The sequence below is a fragment of the Diceros bicornis genome, chromosome 36 (assembly GCF_020826845.1).
Source record: "Diceros bicornis minor isolate mBicDic1 chromosome 36, mDicBic1.mat.cur, whole genome shotgun sequence".
NCBI lineage: Eukaryota > Metazoa > Chordata > Mammalia > Perissodactyla > Rhinocerotidae > Diceros > Diceros bicornis.
The window spans coordinates 13,611,082-13,631,584 of record NC_080775.1 but is presented as its reverse complement, the minus strand read 5'-3'; the positions used below and the strand labels follow the sequence as shown (position 1 = coordinate 13,631,584).

At 41.9% G+C, this 20,503-nt stretch overlaps 1 protein-coding gene across 2 annotated transcripts in view; it reads right to left on the bottom strand.

Annotated features, from left to right (window-relative positions):
- The window catches only part of MCM10 (minichromosome maintenance 10 replication initiation factor), a 39,049-nt gene extending 27,733 nt beyond the window's left edge, over positions 1-11,316 (bottom strand). The window contains exons 1-6 of one of the 2 annotated variants that reach the window (XM_058532433.1): positions 11,292-11,316; positions 9,282-9,380; positions 4,414-4,755; positions 3,511-3,615; positions 3,227-3,364; positions 1,369-1,540 (exon numbers count right to left, since the gene is read on the bottom strand). In XM_058532433.1, coding sequence (XP_058388416.1) covers positions 1,369-1,540; positions 3,227-3,364; positions 3,511-3,615; positions 4,414-4,755; positions 9,282-9,288 — 764 coding nt within the window. In that variant the 5' untranslated portion in view covers positions 9,289-9,380; positions 11,292-11,316. The remainder of the gene's footprint in view (positions 1-1,368; positions 1,541-3,226; positions 3,365-3,510; positions 3,616-4,413; positions 4,756-9,281; positions 9,381-11,291) is intronic. The other variant, XM_058532434.1, reaches the window with a different exon arrangement.
- Between the last annotated feature and the right edge of the window lie 9,187 nt (positions 11,317-20,503).

Genomic DNA, 20,503 nt, shown 5'->3' with positions numbered 1-20,503 from the left:
TAACAATTATAAAGAGACAGACAGTTCTCCAATCCCCTAAATTTGTAGGCCCCTCTGAAGCTTTGGTTGAGTAGTTTCCACTTCGTCTACCTCCACTCGATTCACAGGTGCAGTACAGTCACACGAGCGACACCCTTCATTATCCACAGGGAGTTTCAACAGGAACTGGCTGGAGCAGTATCACCTCAGAAGGGGCATGTTTACCTTGAAAAAGAACTCTGCAGCCTCCTCAGTGAGAAGCACAGCTTTTACTGTATTCCATCCCTCAGACTCTGTCTCCCATGTAATTAAGACATTGAGTAGTTTTTTCAATTTCAGAGTACTGAGTCTCACAATATACTTCTACTGCATGTTGGCAGCTACTTGTTCTCCCTCTGCTTAATAATATACAGTTTAAGAGCTTAGCAGTTTTAGTTTAGACTGACAAGGTTTAGGTGTTCTAGAAGGGTTGCACATGGCTACTCAGATGGACTGTACTAAAAGCAATCTGGTCTCAGAGTAAGGATTACTGCTCTGCCCTGGGCTTCAAGAGAAATAATAATGTAATAATGGAGGTGCAATGGAGTAGGGGTACAGAGCATAGAAGATTTGAAAGTCCAGGCTTTTCACTGAACTGATCCTGGCATTTATTCTTATTTTAACTGAGTATCTTAATTTCTCCACATAACAGAAACAAAGAATATAAATTTTCCTTAAAAGTTATGAGGAAGAAAAAGAGCACAGCTATTTTTCTCAACATCCATTACAAGACGCTATTATCTTGGTTAAACTATATATACCTTTGTGTATTTAGAAATAGTCTCAGGGCCAGCCCAGTGGCGTAGTGGCTAAGTTTGGCACACTCTGCTTTGGCGGCCCGGAGTTCTCGGGTTTGGATCTCAGGCATAGACCTACAGCACTCATCAAGCCATGCTGTGGCAGCGTCCCACATACAAAGTAGAGGAAGACTGGCACAGATGTTAGCTCAGGGCCAGTCTTCCTCAAGCAAACAGAGGAGGATTGGCAACAGATGTTAGCTCAGAGCCAATCTTCCTTACCAAAAAAAAAAAATCTCTATCACTGTTTCTGTTAGTTTCTGATTAGATATACTATTATTTGTCCATTTCCTTTTTACAGATACATTATCTTTTATTCATTATATAAACAAGAAAAAGTCTTCCTTAAACATTTCCTATGCAAGTGTACTGAGTCAAACCCAGGGCTAATAGCTAGTCTTACTGCCAACTTCTGTCACGTTCAAGAGCTGTTGGTGTTATGTGGATCTGCTGTACAAACACACTATTTCTAAAAGGCTCAGTCCTCAGGAAGGAGGAAGAGGCATCCAGTGGGGCATATGAGCACAGTGAGAAGGCTGTTACAGTTACTGACCTGAGCCTCAGGCCGGAGAAGGCTTCCACGGAGACCGTCTGAGCCGTTTCCCCAGAACTCCTGGGAGGGCCTGCACTCTGATCTCTAGTCATCCCACTAGGCTTGTTCCCAGGAGTTGTTCGGAGCGGTTGGGAGGGTGCACTTGTCATCTTCGAATATGAGCTTTTGGGCTCTAGAAAATTAACATAGAAATTAAGTGAAAAGAAAACCACACAAACTATAAAATTTGTTCTCACAGAATTGTTTTTTTTTTAATCAACACATGCAATAACCAAATCTTGAGAACAAAGGAAGCCCATAAGACCATTTTTGTACTACCCTCAATATCTCTGCAGTGCAGTCCACAAGAACTTTCTACAATGATGGAAATGTTTTACACCAATACTGTCCAATATGGTAGCCATTAGCCACACGTGGCTGTTGATCATTTAAATTCACTTGTGTTTCTAAGGAAACAGCCACCTAATTTAATCAAATTTAAATTTAAATAGCTGCCTGTGGCTAGTAGCTGCTGTAGACAGTGCAGCTCTAAAACACCGTTCCTCTGTGCAATGACATTTATTATTTACCATACACAAAGCACTGTGGTAGATCCCATAAAGGAGTAAGAGCCCCTCGGGAATCAATAATTAGTGGAGATTTGTGTACAGATCAAATTCTACCTGAAGAAAATCCAAAGTTAGCTCCCTTTCTTTTCTTGTTTCATCTCATTTCATTCCATTTCATTTTATTTGTGGGGTGGGTGGAATTAGGTAGGGGATTCTACTGACTGTTGCTTGCATTAAATATACCTGATGTGGTTATTTTTCATATTTTAGAAGCATTTGATAACGTTCCTGAAGGTCAGAAAGCTTGGGTATTTTCCTTAATAAAATATCACTCTCTCTTAAATAAGAGTATATTGTTTACTCTCAAAGGGACTTTGGATCATCGCTCTCTAGCTAGGGGCCAGAGCAACCCTAGAACTTTAGAATCTCTAGAAACCACGCCCGTGCCCCACTCTCTCAAAACCAACTTTGGACACTGCCTAATGAAATACTTCTAATGCCAAAGGCCCTAAGGGAATGGATACTATTCATAAATGAATACACTGAATATAGGATTTGTTGTCACATAAATATGAGCACTCAAGGGGCTGCAGCTATTCTCTACTATTGTGTCATATGCCAGTGCTATTCAAAAGGGCCTTTTTGAACACAAGTAGTCGATAAAATGCTGCCTACTCTAAGCTAGGTTATCTCCAGATCATTCTGTCTTAGATCCTCCAAAGAATAATCACCTTGGGCAAACTGAGGCAAAACCAACACAAACGGCTTATAAATCTTTTTCATTTTATTTTGTGTATATGTATGTGTGTGCTGAAAGACTTTTATTTGAGTACCATTCTATACTCTGGTAAAGAAACCTTTTCTCAAGAATAGACCCTCTGGTTTAATACAACCTGGCTTAAAAGACAACTTGATCACTTTATAAGGGCATCTGTGCCTTGACCTCACAAGCCTGAAGATTAAATCTCTAGATTACCAGCATGAGAATTCAATCCAGCAGTTATACTTACTACATGTCAAGTCAACTGCAGGACCACAGAGCCAAAAAAATATTCAACACATCAAGTATTTAGTAAATACCTCCTCTCCCTAAGGATTTTCTAAGCACTTTAAGATGTAGAGAAAAGGTACAAAATACAGCCTATGGCTCCCACTCCCAAGAAACTTACTTTTCTCAAAAGGCAGATAAGACAGACCAAAGCGTGTGCGTGCGCGCACACACAGACACACACACACACACAACGGTGCCAAAATGTATTTTAAACAGAGCCAGAACAAGTGAGAAGCCAGTGAGCCCTCGAGTACCACACCTGCAGATGAAACCTTTGGTGTCCGAGCCACCCGCTTGGTTTTTGGTGGAGCAGGGATATCAAGCTCTTCAGAAAAGCACGTGGACTCCTGAATTCTCTGAATCTTCTTCTCCTTAAGAGGGGGACGTGGAGACTTATCTAATCGATTAAAAGTAAAAGAAATTAGCAAAGGAAATTTAGAAAGGGCTTCAAAAGCTGTTTTGGCAGGACTTGGATACAGAAGTAATGCTGTAATTTCTTAATAACAGAAATGCACACTATTCCTAGAATTATAGTCTTATTACCAGGCGATTTATGCAGAACAGCTGGACTTGCAGGCTGTTTAAGTGTCGCTACTCTTAGCTGTTCTTCTAAGGACTTCATCTGCTCTTGCAACTTCGTTAATTCATCTAGGAAAGAAAAATATCCTGATTTAGGAACCAAACCAGAGGGAATATTATACACAAAGAAAGTGCTGCAATTATTTTTGCTGTCCATCCATCACCCCTAAAACCTGGAGACCCACCATATAACCCCACACCAAGAACTCATGATTAACTTTTGCATTTCAAAGAGGTCCCCTGAGAGAAACAGACTATATTTCCAGTAATAAAACCTCTAATACCTAAGCTAGTTATGAATTTGTACTACTGAGGGATATCAAAGATACATACCCTCAGTTAACAAGTTTTTAGGAGTCAAGAAATGATTATATTTATTTCATAAATTGAGTATCACAATTAATACAATAAATGCTGGCTCCTGTATTAGAAGAAACAGCCAACCACTGAATTTTATTACAATTTAAAAATATATATGAGAAGATGCCAGGAATAAGACAGGGGCACTCCTCCAAGTTTCTGTTCAGGAATGGTCTCCTGCTCAAACAGAACGCGTAGTAGCTCTGTAGTCTCGTCCCTGGCTCCACATGCATATAAATCCCAAAGTAATATTTTTCTGTAATAAGCATGAAAAGTGTTAGAGCCATTCTGTGAAGGGTCAATTATAGCTGGCTGACACTGATATAAGGAGGCCTTTGATGCTGAAATGCTGGTCTTAAATGTTTGATCTACTAACTCACACAATTTTTTTTGCAAAGTCATTTATCTCCACCTTCAAAGCAGCAGCTATTTTGATGAAAACTGTTAGATTGGTAGTCTTCATCTAGTCTATCAAAAAGAAATTAGAGAAAGCACATAGTTAGGCACCTTGCAACTCTTGATTGGTTTTCCCTCGACTGAGAGCAGGAGTAGGGAGGACTCTGTTTTTAGTTGATTGCAATGTAGGAACTTCTTCTTCATCTGTTAAGTCCCCCATATCTCCAAAGAGAGTGGCCAAATTTTCCTTTTGGTCTTCAGTCGTCTCCACTTCTCCATCAACAGCCTCCTCTGTGTAAGATTCACCATCACCATCAGCATCAAAGAGCTCATCAAATTCATCAGGTTTGCCATCTTCCCGAGTCAAGGGGTGACTCTCTTCTGAATTACAATCCAAGGCTGACTCATTCTCCTCCAGCAGCGCGGTCAGCAGAGACAAATCATCCTCCTCTCCTAGGGGAAAAAGAAGAGAAAGGATAAAAAGTAAGCCAACCTAAGAGAAACCGCTGATGACAAGCATAGTTAATTAAAATAGTCAACATTAATAAGGCAGTTAAAATGACTCTGCAGATTCACCATTTTGCTTGGTATAATGGTTCTTGTCTCTCCTTCCCTCTTCCCAAGTGCACTGGGAAGGCACTGGGCTAAGGAAGAAGGGGTTGATACCTGCTTAGTGCCTACAGTGGGCCAGACACTGGGCTAGATCTTTACTTGTGCTACCTGAGCTAACGAGACAACTTCCTGCATACCAACCCTCAAGAAATTCAACCACAAGGGAATAATCGAAAACCACATAAACATACATTTAGGTCCTGGATGTATATATTCCTCTACTTTTTAATTGTTTGAGAAAATTTTTTAAAAATATAGAAAGGTACAAAGAATTATATAAAAAAGTATTCATCTCTCGTCAGCCAGAATTACCCATCGCTAACCTTTTGTCATGTTTGCTTTTGGCCTTTACGTCAAATAGTTTCCAAAAGGTTTTTAAAAAAGGTTTAAAAAGTTTATCAGGCCAAATCTTATTCCAACTCCTTACTACTGCCTCCAGACCCCACTGCAATCACTATAATAATTTTGGCTTATCCTTCCAGTCCACTTTTCATACTTTTTACATAAATACATAGGTATTCACAATCAACACACTGCACGTCACACTACATGTATTACTCTGCAATCTGTTTTCACTTGACATTGCATATACGATTAAGCTAAATCAAAACATATAGTTCTAGTTTACTTCTTTCAATTGCTGTATAGCATTCCACAGTAAGATTGTATCACATTTTATTAATCCATTTTCCAGTAAAGGACATATGGGCTATTTCCAATTTTTTCCCACTGCAAACTATGCTGCAATCATGTGTACATCTTCTTGTACATGTATGAGAGCTTCTTGGGAATACATATCAGAAGTGGAATTGAGGGATTGTTGGGTATGCACATTTTCCAATTTTACTAGATACTGCCAAATTATTCTCCAAATGGTTGTACTCTCACTAGCATTTTACGCAAGCTTCATTTCTCCCAACCACCTTACCAATATCTGATATGTCACCTAAGACTTCATGCCAATCTGATGGATGATTTAAAAAGGCAGCTCATTGTTCTGATTTGCACGTCCAGGATTACTAGTGAGGTGAAGAACTGCTTATGTCTATTGGCCAGTTGTTCTTCTCTCTTAGTTTGTTTATTTTCTGTGCTCGTTTTTTTTTTTTCCCCCCCTCTATTGGGGCATTATTCCTTTATAAAATTAGAGACATTTAAAGCAAAGACATTAAGGATATTGCATGCACCACCCCCTGATTTGAAAGACAGGGGCTGAAGTCCAGAGAGGGTAGGGGCCTGTTCAGGGCCACCTGGTGAAACAGGTGAGCGCAGGAGCCTGGTTTAGGATGGAGATCTCCAGACCAGCAAATCAATATCCTTCCCACCACTCTACAATCCCTGACCATAAGTAAAAGAGCCAATAGCCAAACTCAAGGCCTAGAATCTGATGAAAGGGTCTAAAGTTTAAGGTCAGAGTTTGCATAATGACTAGTTTGACTTGCTTAGTCCACAAAGACCCAAGAGTGCAGGATGCAGCAAGAGAGAAGAGGCAGCCTGGCTCCCTGTGCTCCGGTGAGACTGTCATAACCCCACAAGGGAGCCAAAAGGCCCAGCTCTGCCTCTCACTTCCAGCTGCAGTAGAGAGCACACCCCAAGAAGAGGTGTTGGCCCACACCATTGGGAGGCCCAGGTGAAAAATGCTGCCTAGTGCTCCATACTCCTGGCCTTGAACCCACCTTCTTTCATGAGAGCACCGGGGCTAATCTTGTGATGCCTCCCATCCCAGGTTACCTCAGTCACCACCAAAAATCATCTGTCTTCTCCATGGTATGCTGACCTCATCTTCCCACGTCCTTGCTCCCAAAGCCCTGGGATCTTCTCTCTGAAAGCCAGAATCTACTACCAGCAAGTTTCCCTATTTCCTCAGCAGCTCTTACAACAGAAATCTGGCTGCCCCTGCGACCCCCTTAAGTGGACGTTGTTTAATCGTCCATACCTCAGGCTGAAAAGGCTAGAATAGTGTCCGGTACACGATAAACATCTGGTGATCAACTCCAGGGCCCTGATGTCTTCTCTGCTCCCTGTCACTTTGGAACCATTTACCTTTCTTTAAGACACAGTTCATGACATCAGATTTCTTTCATCAAGAAGCCCTCCTGGTCACTGTCATCTGCTGTTTCCCTTTGGACACCTCCCTGTCCCCTTCCATCTCTACTGCTGCTATCACCATCCTCAGTCACTTCAACACCCAGAAGGATGACCCAGCCAACATCTCAGTCTCTCGGTCTCTTGACCTCCTCACCTTCAACGGTCTTGACCTCCCCCATCTTAGCTACTGACTCTCAAGGTCATTCCTTGTCACCACAGCAAAGGCACAACTTACCTCTGAGATCTTCGCCACCTCCTATCCTTTCAGCCCACTCACTCAAGTACTCCCACCAAGCAATCCTACCACTTCAGTAAAATGTCCAACCATCGATCCTCCTGCAACATTTTTACCATCCTTCATCCCCCATCCCTCATGTCCTCACTTTGGCTCCATGTTCCATCATTATAATCATTACCTTCTAACAACATCCCCTGCTTCTCTCATGCCCTCATGTTACCTGACAAAATCTTAACCCTAATTCAACCCAACAGGCCACCACCTCCATGCCTGCACCCCAACTGGTGAACTTTACTGGAGAAAAGCCACCATACTGACTGGTTTAGCTTTAAATGTGTACCCAACAATAAGAAATAGGCATTCAGTATTGCTTAAAAATCCCCACACTTCCCAAATACATTTGCTTTCCTCTTCTCTAACTACTTCACACTGTCTCTCCTCAAACCTCTGATGCCCTCTCCTCCCTCTTTTCCCTTAGCTGATGATCTTATCCCATGTTTTATAGAAAAAAAAAAAATAGAAGCAATCAGACTTCCTCATCTTTCACTACCAAATCTGAACATCCGTTCTCTACTTTCCTCCTATGATGATGGATGAAGTGTCTAGTCCCACTTATGGCCAATCCATTTTATACACCGGATCCCACTCCTCTTAGCTCCTCAAGGACTTCAGCCTACAATCACCAGCTCTCTCTCCCCCACATCACCCACTCTTCCCTGCCTTCTGGAGCATTCCACTCAGCATACAAATTCATTCCAGTGTCTCCCAACTTACCAACTATCTGATATTTTCCTACTTATTTGTTTGTTATTATCTTGGTCTCTCTACCAGAATGTAAGCAGGAATGTTGTTCAACAGTGTATCCTTATCACAAGTAAATATTTTGATTTCATCTATATTGGACCAAATTGTGAAGCCATGCCAACAAAATGAGATTTTATTAGATACAATGATTTCTTAGAGAACACATACCCAATCTCTACTTATTTCCATGACCATCTCATAGCAAATAGGTATACTTTATATTAAAGCACTGCCCTGTAGGTAATTTGGTGATTTTAGGAAACAGGAAATTATCATTATACCAAAAGTGCAATGAATTTCACATATTATCATAGCATGATGAATTTCAACAACATCTGGTTCTATTTTTTTTTAAAGGGCAAAATGTAATAGACTTGAATTTTGAAAAAATAATTCAGTTTCAGACAATGAGCTCAATTATACACCAAAAAAATAATGCATTTTATTTGCTAGGGTCTCTTCACAGCCATCACAATCATTTCTGTGCTGCTCTCAGGCTAAGCTCTGCTAATTAGAGCAACATCTCTTTACTGGTAAATATTTCGCGCATATCTCTGCAAAATGAACAAAATTAGAAAGGACTGTATTTCCCCCCCCCCCCAAAGCCCCAGTAGATAGTTGTATGTCATAGCTGCACCCTTCTAGTTGCTGTATGTGGGACACAGCCTCAGCATGGCTGGAGAAGCAGCGCATCGGTGCACGCCCGGGATCCGAACCCAGGCCGTCAGCAGCGGAGTGTGTGCACTTAACCACTAAGCCACGGGGCCGGCCCAGGACTGTAATAATTTAAGTCAGAGCCAAACTAAAACCACTTCGACAGATTTCAATACTAAATGTGACCTCTGAGGTCAGACTGCCTGGGTTAAAATTCCTGCTCTGACAGTTTCACCTGTGACAAGCTACTAAACATCTATTTTCCTGTCTACAAAATACGGTTGCTATGAAGATTAAATCAGTTAAAATAGATAAGGATCTAAGAGCAGGGTTTTGCACATTTTAAGTATACGCCAACTATCATTATTACGCAAGATAATTACTGCTGCCAGAAGGAGACATCCCACCTGATTAAAACAAATAACATTCGGTGACTGAAGCAAGATCTCTTGTGAACCACTCAGACAATACTTGAGGGTGGGGTAGCTATTTTCACTACTTTGCAAGTAGAATAAATAACAAGTCCAGGGACAAAAAGGTGGTTTTCCATGATACAAAGAGAAATGAGAAAACTGCCAGGACTTACCATCCATTGCTGTCAAGAGAGCAGTGATGATGGAGAACGTGGAAGGAGGACCAGGTGCACAGGAGATGGCAGTAAGGCAGAATCTTGGCTGTGTGAAATCTACATTAGAAAAGTCACCCTCGATCTTCTTTCTCTCTCACATGGCATATCCAACAAATCCCGAATCTTACAAATCTCAGGAGCTCTAACCTCAGAATTCATCCAGAATCTGACCATTTCTCACCCCCACTGCCAACACCATCTCCCTCCTAGTACAGAAGCAGTCCCCTTTTTCTTGTCTTCAAAGTATGGCTAGAGACACTTGGTTGAGGTACAAAGATACTAGATTATATGGATGAGACAAATTGGGAACAGGTATTATTGAGGCTGGTCTAAATATTTGGGCTAACAACCCATTTTATTTATTGTAACACATTTGATGTCTACAATATCCCTAGCAGCCTAGTGCGCGGTTCTACTTAGCTGCAGCCTTAGCCGCATCAGGATTATTCAATACTAGTTAGCAAAGCTCAGAGGCACAGCTGGCATAGCTAATTAGGATAAATTCATATTATTCCGCGCACTTTCCTTTTTTCATTTAAAATAATTTTTTAAAATTGTCAGAAGGTGTAAGTTTTTCCAGGCTATTATTTAACATATATGTGCTCTATAATATATGTGACCTTGGTAAGTCCAATGTCAAGGTATTAATTATGGTACTTTCTTTTTATTTATTCGACAAACATTTCCATGGACCCATCATGTGCCCCACACTGTGTTGTCTACTGGGAAATTGGATTGTAAACTTCTACTGGATTGTAAGCTTCTTTAGCATCAGGAGCAAACTGTCTTGTTCATTTCTATAACCAACCACCCTTTGCCCCCCTAATAAACCCATGCACTCTTCCTCACCCTCACAACTAGGACCATCCAATAAGTGCTATGGGTTCTAGTTCCAAAATATTGCTCTAACCTTCCACTTCCCTAACTTCACTACCCAAAGCCTAGTCCAAGCCACCATCAATCTTCTGACTGGACTATACTGTATTAGCTTCCTGTATTGGTCTCTCTGTCTCTTCGTAATCTAGCTTCCCTATGACAGCCACAACAGTCTTTTCTTTCCTTAGTAATCTTTTCGGAACATAAATCAGATCGTGGCATTCCCTTAATCAAAATTCTTTAATGATTTTCCATCGCCCTTAAAACAAAATTTATAAAGCCTACGAGGCAATGGCTACTCCCCCTTGCCTGCTTCCACTTCCTCATCTTTTCTAGGCGTCCACTCCGCCCAACTCTACCCTCCCCACAAAGGATGCTCCAGCCAGACTAGCCTGCTTTCAACTTCTTGAACACCCCAAGTGCTATCAGGCCTCAGGTTCTTTGTCTGGGAAGCTCTCCCCTGCTCCTTCTCATCCTTCAGTCTCCGCTTAACTATCAGTTTTTTTCGAGCCTTCCAGTCCACCCTACCTGGCTAGACCCCGTTGATCCTCTCCACTTCACCCTCCTCATGACTAAACTGCCCCTTCCACTATCGTGTACTTGTCTGTTAACTGTCACCCTCTTTAGATTGTAAGCTTCAAGTGGGCAGAAGTAATGTGTGTTTGGAACACTGCACATGGCACGTATTCGAAAACTATTAGCAAATCATGAATTTTTAAAAAAATACGAATGAATGAGTAAAAGAAGTGCAAACAGCATGCACTAGGCAAGCGTTTTAAAAGGTTGTTTTTAAACAGAAAAACCTGATCCCTTACATATAGAAGACAGCCCGACGCCTGGCGCCTCCCCGATGCATTTCAGAAGTGCCACGCAGCCCCCAGCCCCGCACCGTCCGGTCACCCGCACCCAGCGGCCCCCCCCCCCCCGGCCGGCCGTTCGCCCGAGGCCGCCCCCCCCCGCAGCCCGATTCCGGTCTCGCCCACCTCAGCGCCCCCGTCCTCGGAGCTCTCTAAACTCGCCGGCAGACGCGCGTGGCAGCCCCTCTCCCCCCGCGACCCGAAGGCCACCCCACACCCAGGCCCCACTTCTTACCTGACTCCGCGCCAACTCTCCTCTCCAGCCAGACCCGCCAAAATTCCAACTTAACCCATCCCCGCGTCTGACGTCAGACGTGGGGCCGGCGCTGATTGGCTACGTCAGAGCTCTCGGAGTGGAAGACCTACGAGTGAGCGCGACGCGCGCTCCTTGCGTAGAGCAAGCTGATTGGCTCCCGTGACCGGCGCCCTCTTTCTTGGGGGCAAGGGAACTTCCGGTCGTTGCTGCCGCGGGCTCCTTTAGATAAGAGTATTCTGGAGCCCCCGGCCAGCGCCGGGAAGACTTCCTGTGTGACATTTTCACAGGAGGTCCGAACTCAGTTCCTGACACTTTCCGGGACTGAGTGTGTCATCCGATCCTTGCGAGCCTCCTGTTCTCTTTCAGTGAGGTGGACGGTAACGCTGGACGCGGAGAAGCCCGCACGTGTACGCTTAAACCATGGAGCCCGTTCCAAACGTACTCCTGCCCCCCGAGATGTCCTGTGGGGGACTGATCGTGGAGAAGTCCCAACAAGCCGGTTGATTGTTTCACTTAGTTGGCTGTTTCACAACCTTGTGTCCAATTGAGATGACTGGACTCAAAAACAAACAAAAATCTGGTCGACTATTAACTCCGCCTGACCTTGGGGAAGTAACATCCCGTTGGGATTCCGCTTCACCATCTGTAAAATGCGAAGGAGACGCTGGATGGCAGCATTTGACACAGTAGAAACCAGTTTCCGAGGAATTCGTGGTCCGTAGACTTGGAGAACTGTAACTGGCGTCAGAGCTGAGAATAACTTATCGGGAGACCAGATTTTTCACAGAATATGTTTTAGTAAAATTCAGACTTAAATATTTACGGTCTAAAAATAGTGTTTGTACATAATTCCAAGAACACAGTTTCTAAATGCAGAATAATATGTAGCTTCTACAGAAATTCAGAGAATTAAAAGCAGAACAGTTTTTGATGGACCAAATGACTATTTTTAGTCTTTCTTTTTCCCTCTCTCAGACTATTTAGGCACTGCATTCTCCCACTGATAATGCATTTCATATAAGATGATATCTCTGTCCACTGTGTTTACCTTCATTTTCAGAAACATTAAAATCAGCTTTAGGATGACTGGAAAATAAAACAGTCCTGATGCCATCTACATTGATTTTTTTTTGTATGTCCTAATCAAGTATTAATGCTCCATTTATGAGCTTAGCCCTGTTATCTGGACCTATTATATTGACCCAGAAATAGGAACAATACCACGTTTAAGAGTGGCTAGTGTTGAAAAATTCACGGTAACAGAGGAACTATAGTAATCAAACTGAAGAAAGGATTTTAAATGCATCACATGGAATTGTAAAAGTTCATCATGGATTTATTCTTAGCCATCATGCCAACACTCCTGAACCAATTCTGATTCTTATTCTGAAGTTCTTTTCTTCCCCTTGAGTTTCCAGGTCCACTTTGCATCCAATTCCATGCAAGAAATAGGAAACAGTACTGATCTAAGGCCTCAAACTTGCCTCAAGTGAGGGATCAAGCAATTATGATTGGAATTAGTATACTGGTGATTTTGAGGAAGGAGGTGGAGGTAATTTGGAGAAAAAATTAGGAGGGAGAGAAGGATGCAGGGAGGAGGGGGGATGGGGGAAGAGAGGAGAGCTTGGGGTGTGTTTGAGGCAAGGCACTGAAGCAGAGAACACAGGAAGAACAGAACAGGGTTGGGGAGAAGATAGATTTATTTTATTTATTTATTTACTTATTTTTTAAGAACAATGATTCCATTCTTTTTTTCAGGGAAAGATTGGCCCTGAGCTAACGTCTGTTGCCAATATTCCTCTTTTTTTTCCTCCCCAAAGCCCCACTGCAGTGTTGTATATCCTAGTTGTAAGTCCTTCTAATTCTTACGTGAGCCGCCGCCAGAGCATGGCAACCGACAGACAGGTGGTGTGGTTCCAGGACTGAGAAACAAACCCAGACCGCCGAAGTGGTGAGCGCCGACCGTGAACCACTAGGCCATCAGGGCTGGGTCAGATTTGGTTTTTTTATATAGGTTTAGATTTTTTTTTTAGAGATGTGTGAAAGATACTGATTAAGAAAAGTTTGGGGGCCGGCCCCATGGTGTAGCGGTTAAGTACGCGAGCTCCACTGCTGGCAGCCTGGGTTCAGATCCCGGGCGCGCACCGACGCACCGCTTATCAGGCCATGCTGTGGTGGCGCCCCACATAAAGTGGAGGAAGATGGGCACGGATGTTAGCTCAGGGCCAATCTTCCTCAGCAAAAAGAGGAAGATTGGCATGGATGTTAGCTCAGGGCTGATCTTCCTCACAACAAAAAAAAAAGTGGGGGAGCCCGGCCCCATGGTTTAGCAGTTAAGTGTGTGTGCTCCGCTACTGGGTGCCCTGGTTCGGATCCCAGGCACGCACCGACGCACCGCTTGTCCCGCCATGTTGAGGCGGAGTCCCACATACAAAAACTAGCCGGATGTGCAACTATGACATACAACTATCTACTGGGGCTTTGGGGAGAAAAAGGGAAAAAAAGGAGGAGGATTGGCGATAGATGTCAGCTCAGGGCTGGTCTTCCTCAGCAAAAAGAGGAGGATTGGCATGGATGTTAGCTCAGGGCTGATCTTCCTCACCAAAAAGAAAAAAAAAAAGAAAAGTTTGATCTCCAGATATGGGGTTCAAAGGAGACGTCTGTACTGGAGAACAGCTTTGAGAGTCATCTGTGTATATCTAAAATGAAATCTGACACAAAGAATCTGTATTGCAGTGGTTTCTTAACCTTTTGGCAAGGGGTGATCACAGACCTCTTTGAGAATACAGTGAAAATGATAGGGTTTTTTTTTTGTCCCCCCAGAAAAGTGCACACTCGTACAATCAAGATTTTGTATACCTTTTCAGGGGATTCACATATTTTCCTGAAGACACCCCTCCAAATCAAGAACCTCTGGTGTACAAGGCCAGAAACCTGGGGAGCACAAACATTTGAGGTACAGCAAAGGAGCCAACAGCAGAAGTTGAGCAGGAGCAGCTGGAGTGGTTCAGGTGCCCCTGCTCTGGTCCTCTTCCAGCTGTGTCTCTCACACAGGGTAAGGAGTCCTGAGGCCAAGGGGATGCACCCATCCAGATCCTGGGCAACCTCTTGTAGCCTGAGTTCTAGTGCTTGGGACTGTGGGATTTTTAATGGCCCTCTGGCTTCCAGGACCTGCTTAGCCTCTTCCCCTGGTTGTCTTTCGGGGGTGGATCCCTCTGTCTAAGGAGTGGCTAAGGGCGGCTGTTTGGCAGTGGTTGTAGAGGGGTGATGGGAGCGTGGCTAGCAGGCTGGCATGTCTCCATCCTTGGTCAGAGGCTACCTTAGTGAGAAGCTACAGAACTGAGTCCAGATGAGAAGAGAAGGTGGGTTTGCAGAGCTGAGGCCCGCTTCTCAAGGTGCTGTGTTTCAGTGTGAACTCCAAGGAGATTGTTAGTTTTATCTATAAACTTTAAACTTTATGCACAGGGTATGTGGGCCTCCATTTATATTCTGACCCCAGTGTTTTCCAGTGTCAGGGGTGGGCCTGCAGGAAAATGATGGCCCAGGATGCCAAGAAAGGCGAGTTTTAAGAAGAGAGTATCGAATGTCAATGTTATAGAGCAGGGGTTCTCAGAGTCTGGTCCCCAGACCTGCAGCATCAGCCCCACCTGAGAACTTGTTAGAATCAAATGCTTGGGCCCCACACCAGACCTACTGAATCAGGAACTCCGCAGGTGGAACCCAACATTCTGTGGTCAGCCTTGTAATTATTGTCTCTTTCTGTAGCAGTGCTTCTAAAATTTAGAATGCATCAGAATCATGGAGATGCCTTTTAAAACATAACACGAAACAAGAAAGGGAAAGGGGCAGCAGAGTGGGAATGGTTAGTTGGCCTCAAGCCTCCTTCCCCCAAATGCCGCTGGCCTATATTGCTAAGTACGTCCCTGGTCACCCCTGCCAGAGTTCCCCATTCTCTATGTCCACTTACCCAGTCTTACAGATTGTCTCTCACATCTCCTGAGCCCATCCTCTCCTCGACATCCTCACTTTGGGGACCCTCCTTAAGCTCTCATCTCTCCTTTTTACCTCTAACTGGCCTATTTCCAGTCTCACCCACCTCCAACCCATTTCCCTTGTTACTCTCAATTACAGCGATATCTTGGCATGGCTTTTCCCCGATCAAAATTCATCAATAGCTCCTCAGTTCCTATAAATCCCAAACTTCTTGCCATTCAAGACCTTTACTTACAGACCTGACTCCTGCCTACTTTTCCACTAACCTCAGCTCTTATCTTTCCTCACTGAGTCAGTCTTTCTTTCAGCTATACTGACCAGTTTCCTCTTCCTCAAATATTCCAGGCTCTGGCCTGTCTCTGAGCCTTTGTACAGTTAAACCCTTCTGCTTGGAAAGCCTGCAACCAGGGGGTCAACTCTAACTACTTAGTCACCTCCTCCTCATCCAACCAACCTCAGTCCAGGTGTCATCTCCTTTGTGAAACTCTTCTGGACCCCCTGGGCTAAGCATTCCTAGTTGGTGCTTCCTAGAACGCTCGACTGGTCGGGTACATAGAACTTTCCACAATGTACCCTGATCGTTTATGTCTTCTGCTTCTTCCCACCATGATGTCAGCATCTGGAGACAAGAAAACTGTATCTTCTTCATCTTCCTATCTCTTCCCCTGATTTCTCTCTTGCTGCTGGTGCCTGGCACACAATAAATGTTTACAGAAAGAAAAAATCGAATAGAGTGTTTGCTGCTTAACAAGTCACTTAGCATCTTGGGGCTCAGTTTCTTCATCTGTAAAGTGCTGATAATAGCAACACGTGGACTAGAGGGTTTTAGGATCAAATGAGAATTTCCAATGCTTTTTCGCACATTGGTTATCAGCCATAATCCTTATTGCCTCAGGTGTACAAGGCTTTGGACAAAGACATGGTCTATATTCTAGGAATTTACAGTCTAATTTGGGAGATGTGACATATGCATGAAAGATAAGTAACATAAAGTGACTACCAGTGAGCACCAATCTTGCTGGAGAGGAGGTAACAGATAGAGAAGAGGTAGAAATATTAAAAGAAGTATATAAAACAAATTGTGTGGAAGATGATGAACACCAGGTCAAGAACTTTATTCTGTAAGCAGTAAAGAGAGGATGTTTGAGCAGGTGGGGGAGGAAGGTAGATGAGAAAGGTGTGGCTAAGTGCCCTGAAGTGAGTTAAGATTGCATGATTTCGAACTGCCACCTACTAACTGTGCAAACTTGGGGAAGTTACTTAGCCTCTGTGGGCCTCAACTTACTCATCTGCAAAACAGGGACAGTCATAGTTATTTCATAAGGCATTGTGAGTATTGATGAGAAAAACTTGAAAATATCCATAGTGTGCCCAGCACATGTAAGCATTAAATGTGTATTGACGTATATTCTTAAGTCATTGTTTATAAGGCATTGTTTAGGAAAACTAAGCTAACAAAGATAGGTGCTCAGGCACTGACTATACCAGGAACTGGAGGCAGAGAAGCTCGTCAGAAGATCGTTGATGGTCCCAGACTGACAGAAGGGAAGAGAGAAATGGGAAACATATTATGAAGGAAAACCTATCTGCTTTGGTAACCGACTGGAGGAAAATTACCTTTGGAAGGAAGAGGAGAGGATGATGGCCAGGTTGGCAGTACCTGGAGACGGGCAGAATTATAGAGATGGACTAGAAATCTAGAGGAGGAGCTGGTTTTGGACAAGGTGGAGATGATGAGTTCAGTCTCAGGTGATTTCAGCAGGTACCTTCAGATTTGTGACTGAAGCCAGGGAAACATATAAGTGTAGGGTTTGGGATGTGGTGTAGTGAATGCAGTTGAGTCCTCTAAAGTAGGGCCTGTAGAGCAGACTATCTTTGAGTATGTTTACCTGGTTAATGATTACATCAATTCTTCCATCCTTAGGCCCAGCAGGAGACAGTGCTTTTCAAAATAAAAAAATCAGACCTTCCACTGGGAGTAATAGCCAGGTCCCACAGCCCCCCCACTCCCCCCCCACTACAACTTCCCCACAGACATCTTCACCTCTTATTTGCTGTATGGTGCAGAACTCTCTAGAGTCTTCTCCCAAACTTGAATTTGTCTAACTGACTGGACAAAGACCCTGTACTGAGAAAAATGTTATTCTTCTTAGAGGCAACCCTCTACTTAGAGATTAAGGGCCCTTCTGAGAAAGAGGAAAACCCAACCTCCTTGATTTTCATAACAGAATATTGTCTTGGTTGCCCAAATAAATGTACACTGCTTTTTAATCAACCCAGAAGTTAAACAACAGGATATGTTCCTCCATCTAGTTACCTCAACTGATGTTTTGCAAAGGGAAGCCAATAAAAAAACGCTAGTCTTGCTAGTTTTAATTAACTCATAAGAATGTTCAACACATTTCTTCCTTGGTTTTGCTGGGTTACAATACATATTTTATATATGTGAAATAACTTTTACCCATAATTATGGCTCCATATATTTAAAGCACAAAATTGATACATAAACCTATCAGCATATTGAGAGTTCCTGAATCAACATTTTTTGCATTATACTTCATATCTTTCCAATTACTTAGCTAGAAAAAATAACACTTAAATTACTCAGCAATGACCAACATTTTCCTAGCAAGAGTACATAATATTATTTCAATAATTTTTAAAATGACAAATTATGTAAGTCAAAGGATGCCAAAGAAGATTGTAAAATTATTTCTACTTTTTCTTTGCCTTTCATAGCAAAGCAGTTTTGGTACCTTTCATTGTTCCATTAAAATATTTGAATATGGGTTCCTATACTTGACTCCTGTTACACTTAAAAGATGCAACTACCTGTCAGATCAGCTTTTCTCCACTAAATTAATGATGGCATAATAAATTTGATATTTCATTAAAAACAATTCCAAGTTAGCCTTTTCATTATGGGTTAAATGAAAGTGTTAGCCAATCTTCACAACAACCTTGATTTTCTGATGCACACGATGCATTTTACACATTGTTCATAGTAAATAATCTTATAGTTCAAATTTTTTTTTATTTTTTAGAGCAGTTTTAGAATTACAGAAAAAGTGAGTGGAAAGAACAGAGAGTTCCCATATAGCCCCGTCCACACACAATTTCCTCTATTATTAACATCTTGCATTAGTATGGGACATTTGTTACAATTGATGAGCCAATACTGATACACTTTTATTAACTGAAGTCCATAGTTTACATTAGGGTTCACTCTTTATGTTAGACATTCAGTGGGTTTTGACAAATGTATCCACCATAACAGTATCATGCAGAATAGTTTGTCTGCCCTAAAAATCCTCTGTGCTCTTATCTATTCATCCCTCCTTCCACCTAACCCCTGGCAACCACTGATATTTTTTACTGTCTGCATAGTTTTGCCTTTTCCAGAGTGTCACACAGTTCAAATCATACAGCATGTAGCCTTTTAAGACTGTCTTCTTTCACTTAGCAATATGCATTTAAGGTTCCTCCATGTCTTTTCGTGATTTGATAGCTCATTCCTTTTTAGCACTGAATAATATTCCATTGTATGGATGTACCGCAGTTTATTTATCCATTTGCCTATTGAAGGACATCTCGGTTGCTTCCAAGTTTTGGCAATTATGAATAAAGCTATTATAAACATTCATGTGCAGGTTTTGTATAGACAAAAGTTTTCAATTCATTTGGGTAAACACCAAGGATTGTATGCTTAGTTTTGCAAGAAACTGCCAAACTGTCTTCCAAAGTACCATTTTGCATTTCCATCAACAATGAATGACGAATGAATGAATGGAAGGAATGAATCCTGTTGTTCCACATCCTCACCGGCATTGGTGTTGTTATTGTTTTGGATTTTAGCCATTCTAATAAGTGTGTGGTGGTATCTTGTTTTAAATTGCAATTCCCTAATGACATATGATGTTGAACATCTTTTCATGTGCTTATTTGCCAACTGTACATCTTCTTTGGTGAGGTACCTATTATCTTTTATCTTTTGCCCATTTTTAAATGGGATTATTTTCTTATTGTTGAGTTAAGAGTTCTTTGTGTATTTTGGATACCAGTCCTTTATCAGATATGTGTTTTGTAAAGATTTATTCTCAGTCTGTGGCTTGAGTTAGTTTCTGTGAAAAGTGTAAGGTCTGTGTCTAGATTCATTTTTTTGCATGTAGATGTCCAGTTGTGCCAGCATTATTTGTTAAAAACACTATCCTTTCTCCATTGAATTGCTTTAGCTCCTTTGTCAAGGACCAGTTGACTATCTGGGTCTATTTCTGGGCTCTCTATTATGTTCCATTGATACATATTTGTCTATTCTTTCACCAATACCATGCTGTCTTGATTACTGTAGCTTTAAAGGAAGTGTTGAAGTTGGGTAGTGTCCTCCAACTTTGTTCTTCTCCTGCAATAATGTGTTGGCTCTTCTGAGTCTTTTGCCTCTCTATATATACTTTAGAATCAGTTTGTTGATATCCACAAAAGAACTTGTTGGGATTTGGATTGAGATTACATTGAATCTACAGATCAGGTTGGCAGATCTTGTACATATTTTATTAGATTTATACCTAAGTATTTCATTTTTTGGTGCTAATGTAAATGTTATTGTTTTTTAATTTCGAGTTCCAATTGTTCATTGCTGGTATACTGATATTAATAATTTGTGTCTTCTATTTTCTTAGTTAACCTGGCTAGAGGTTTATCAATTTTATTGACCATTTCAAAGAACCAGCTTTTGGTTTCACTGATTTTCTCTATTGGTTTCCTGGTTTTAATTTAAATGATTTCTGCTCTAATTTTTATTATTTCTTTTCTTCTGCTTATGTTGTGTTTAATTTGCCATTCTTTTTCTAGTTTCTTAAAGTGGAAGCTTAGATCATTGATTTTAGATCTTTCTTCTTTTCTATATATGTATTCAGTGCTATACATTTCCTGCTAAGCACTGCTTTCACTTCATCCCAAGGATTTTGATGTTATACTTTCATTTGTTTAAAATATTTTAAAATTTCTCTTGAGACTTCTTTAACCCATTATGTGTAAGTGTGTTGTTTAATCTCCAAGTGTTTTGAGGGTTTCCAGTTATCTTTCTGTTATTGATTTCTAGTTTCATTCCATTGCTGTGTGAGAGCATACTGAGCATGATTTCTGTTGTTTTACATTTGTTAAGCTGTGTTTTGTGGCTCAGAGTGTGGTCTATGTTGGTG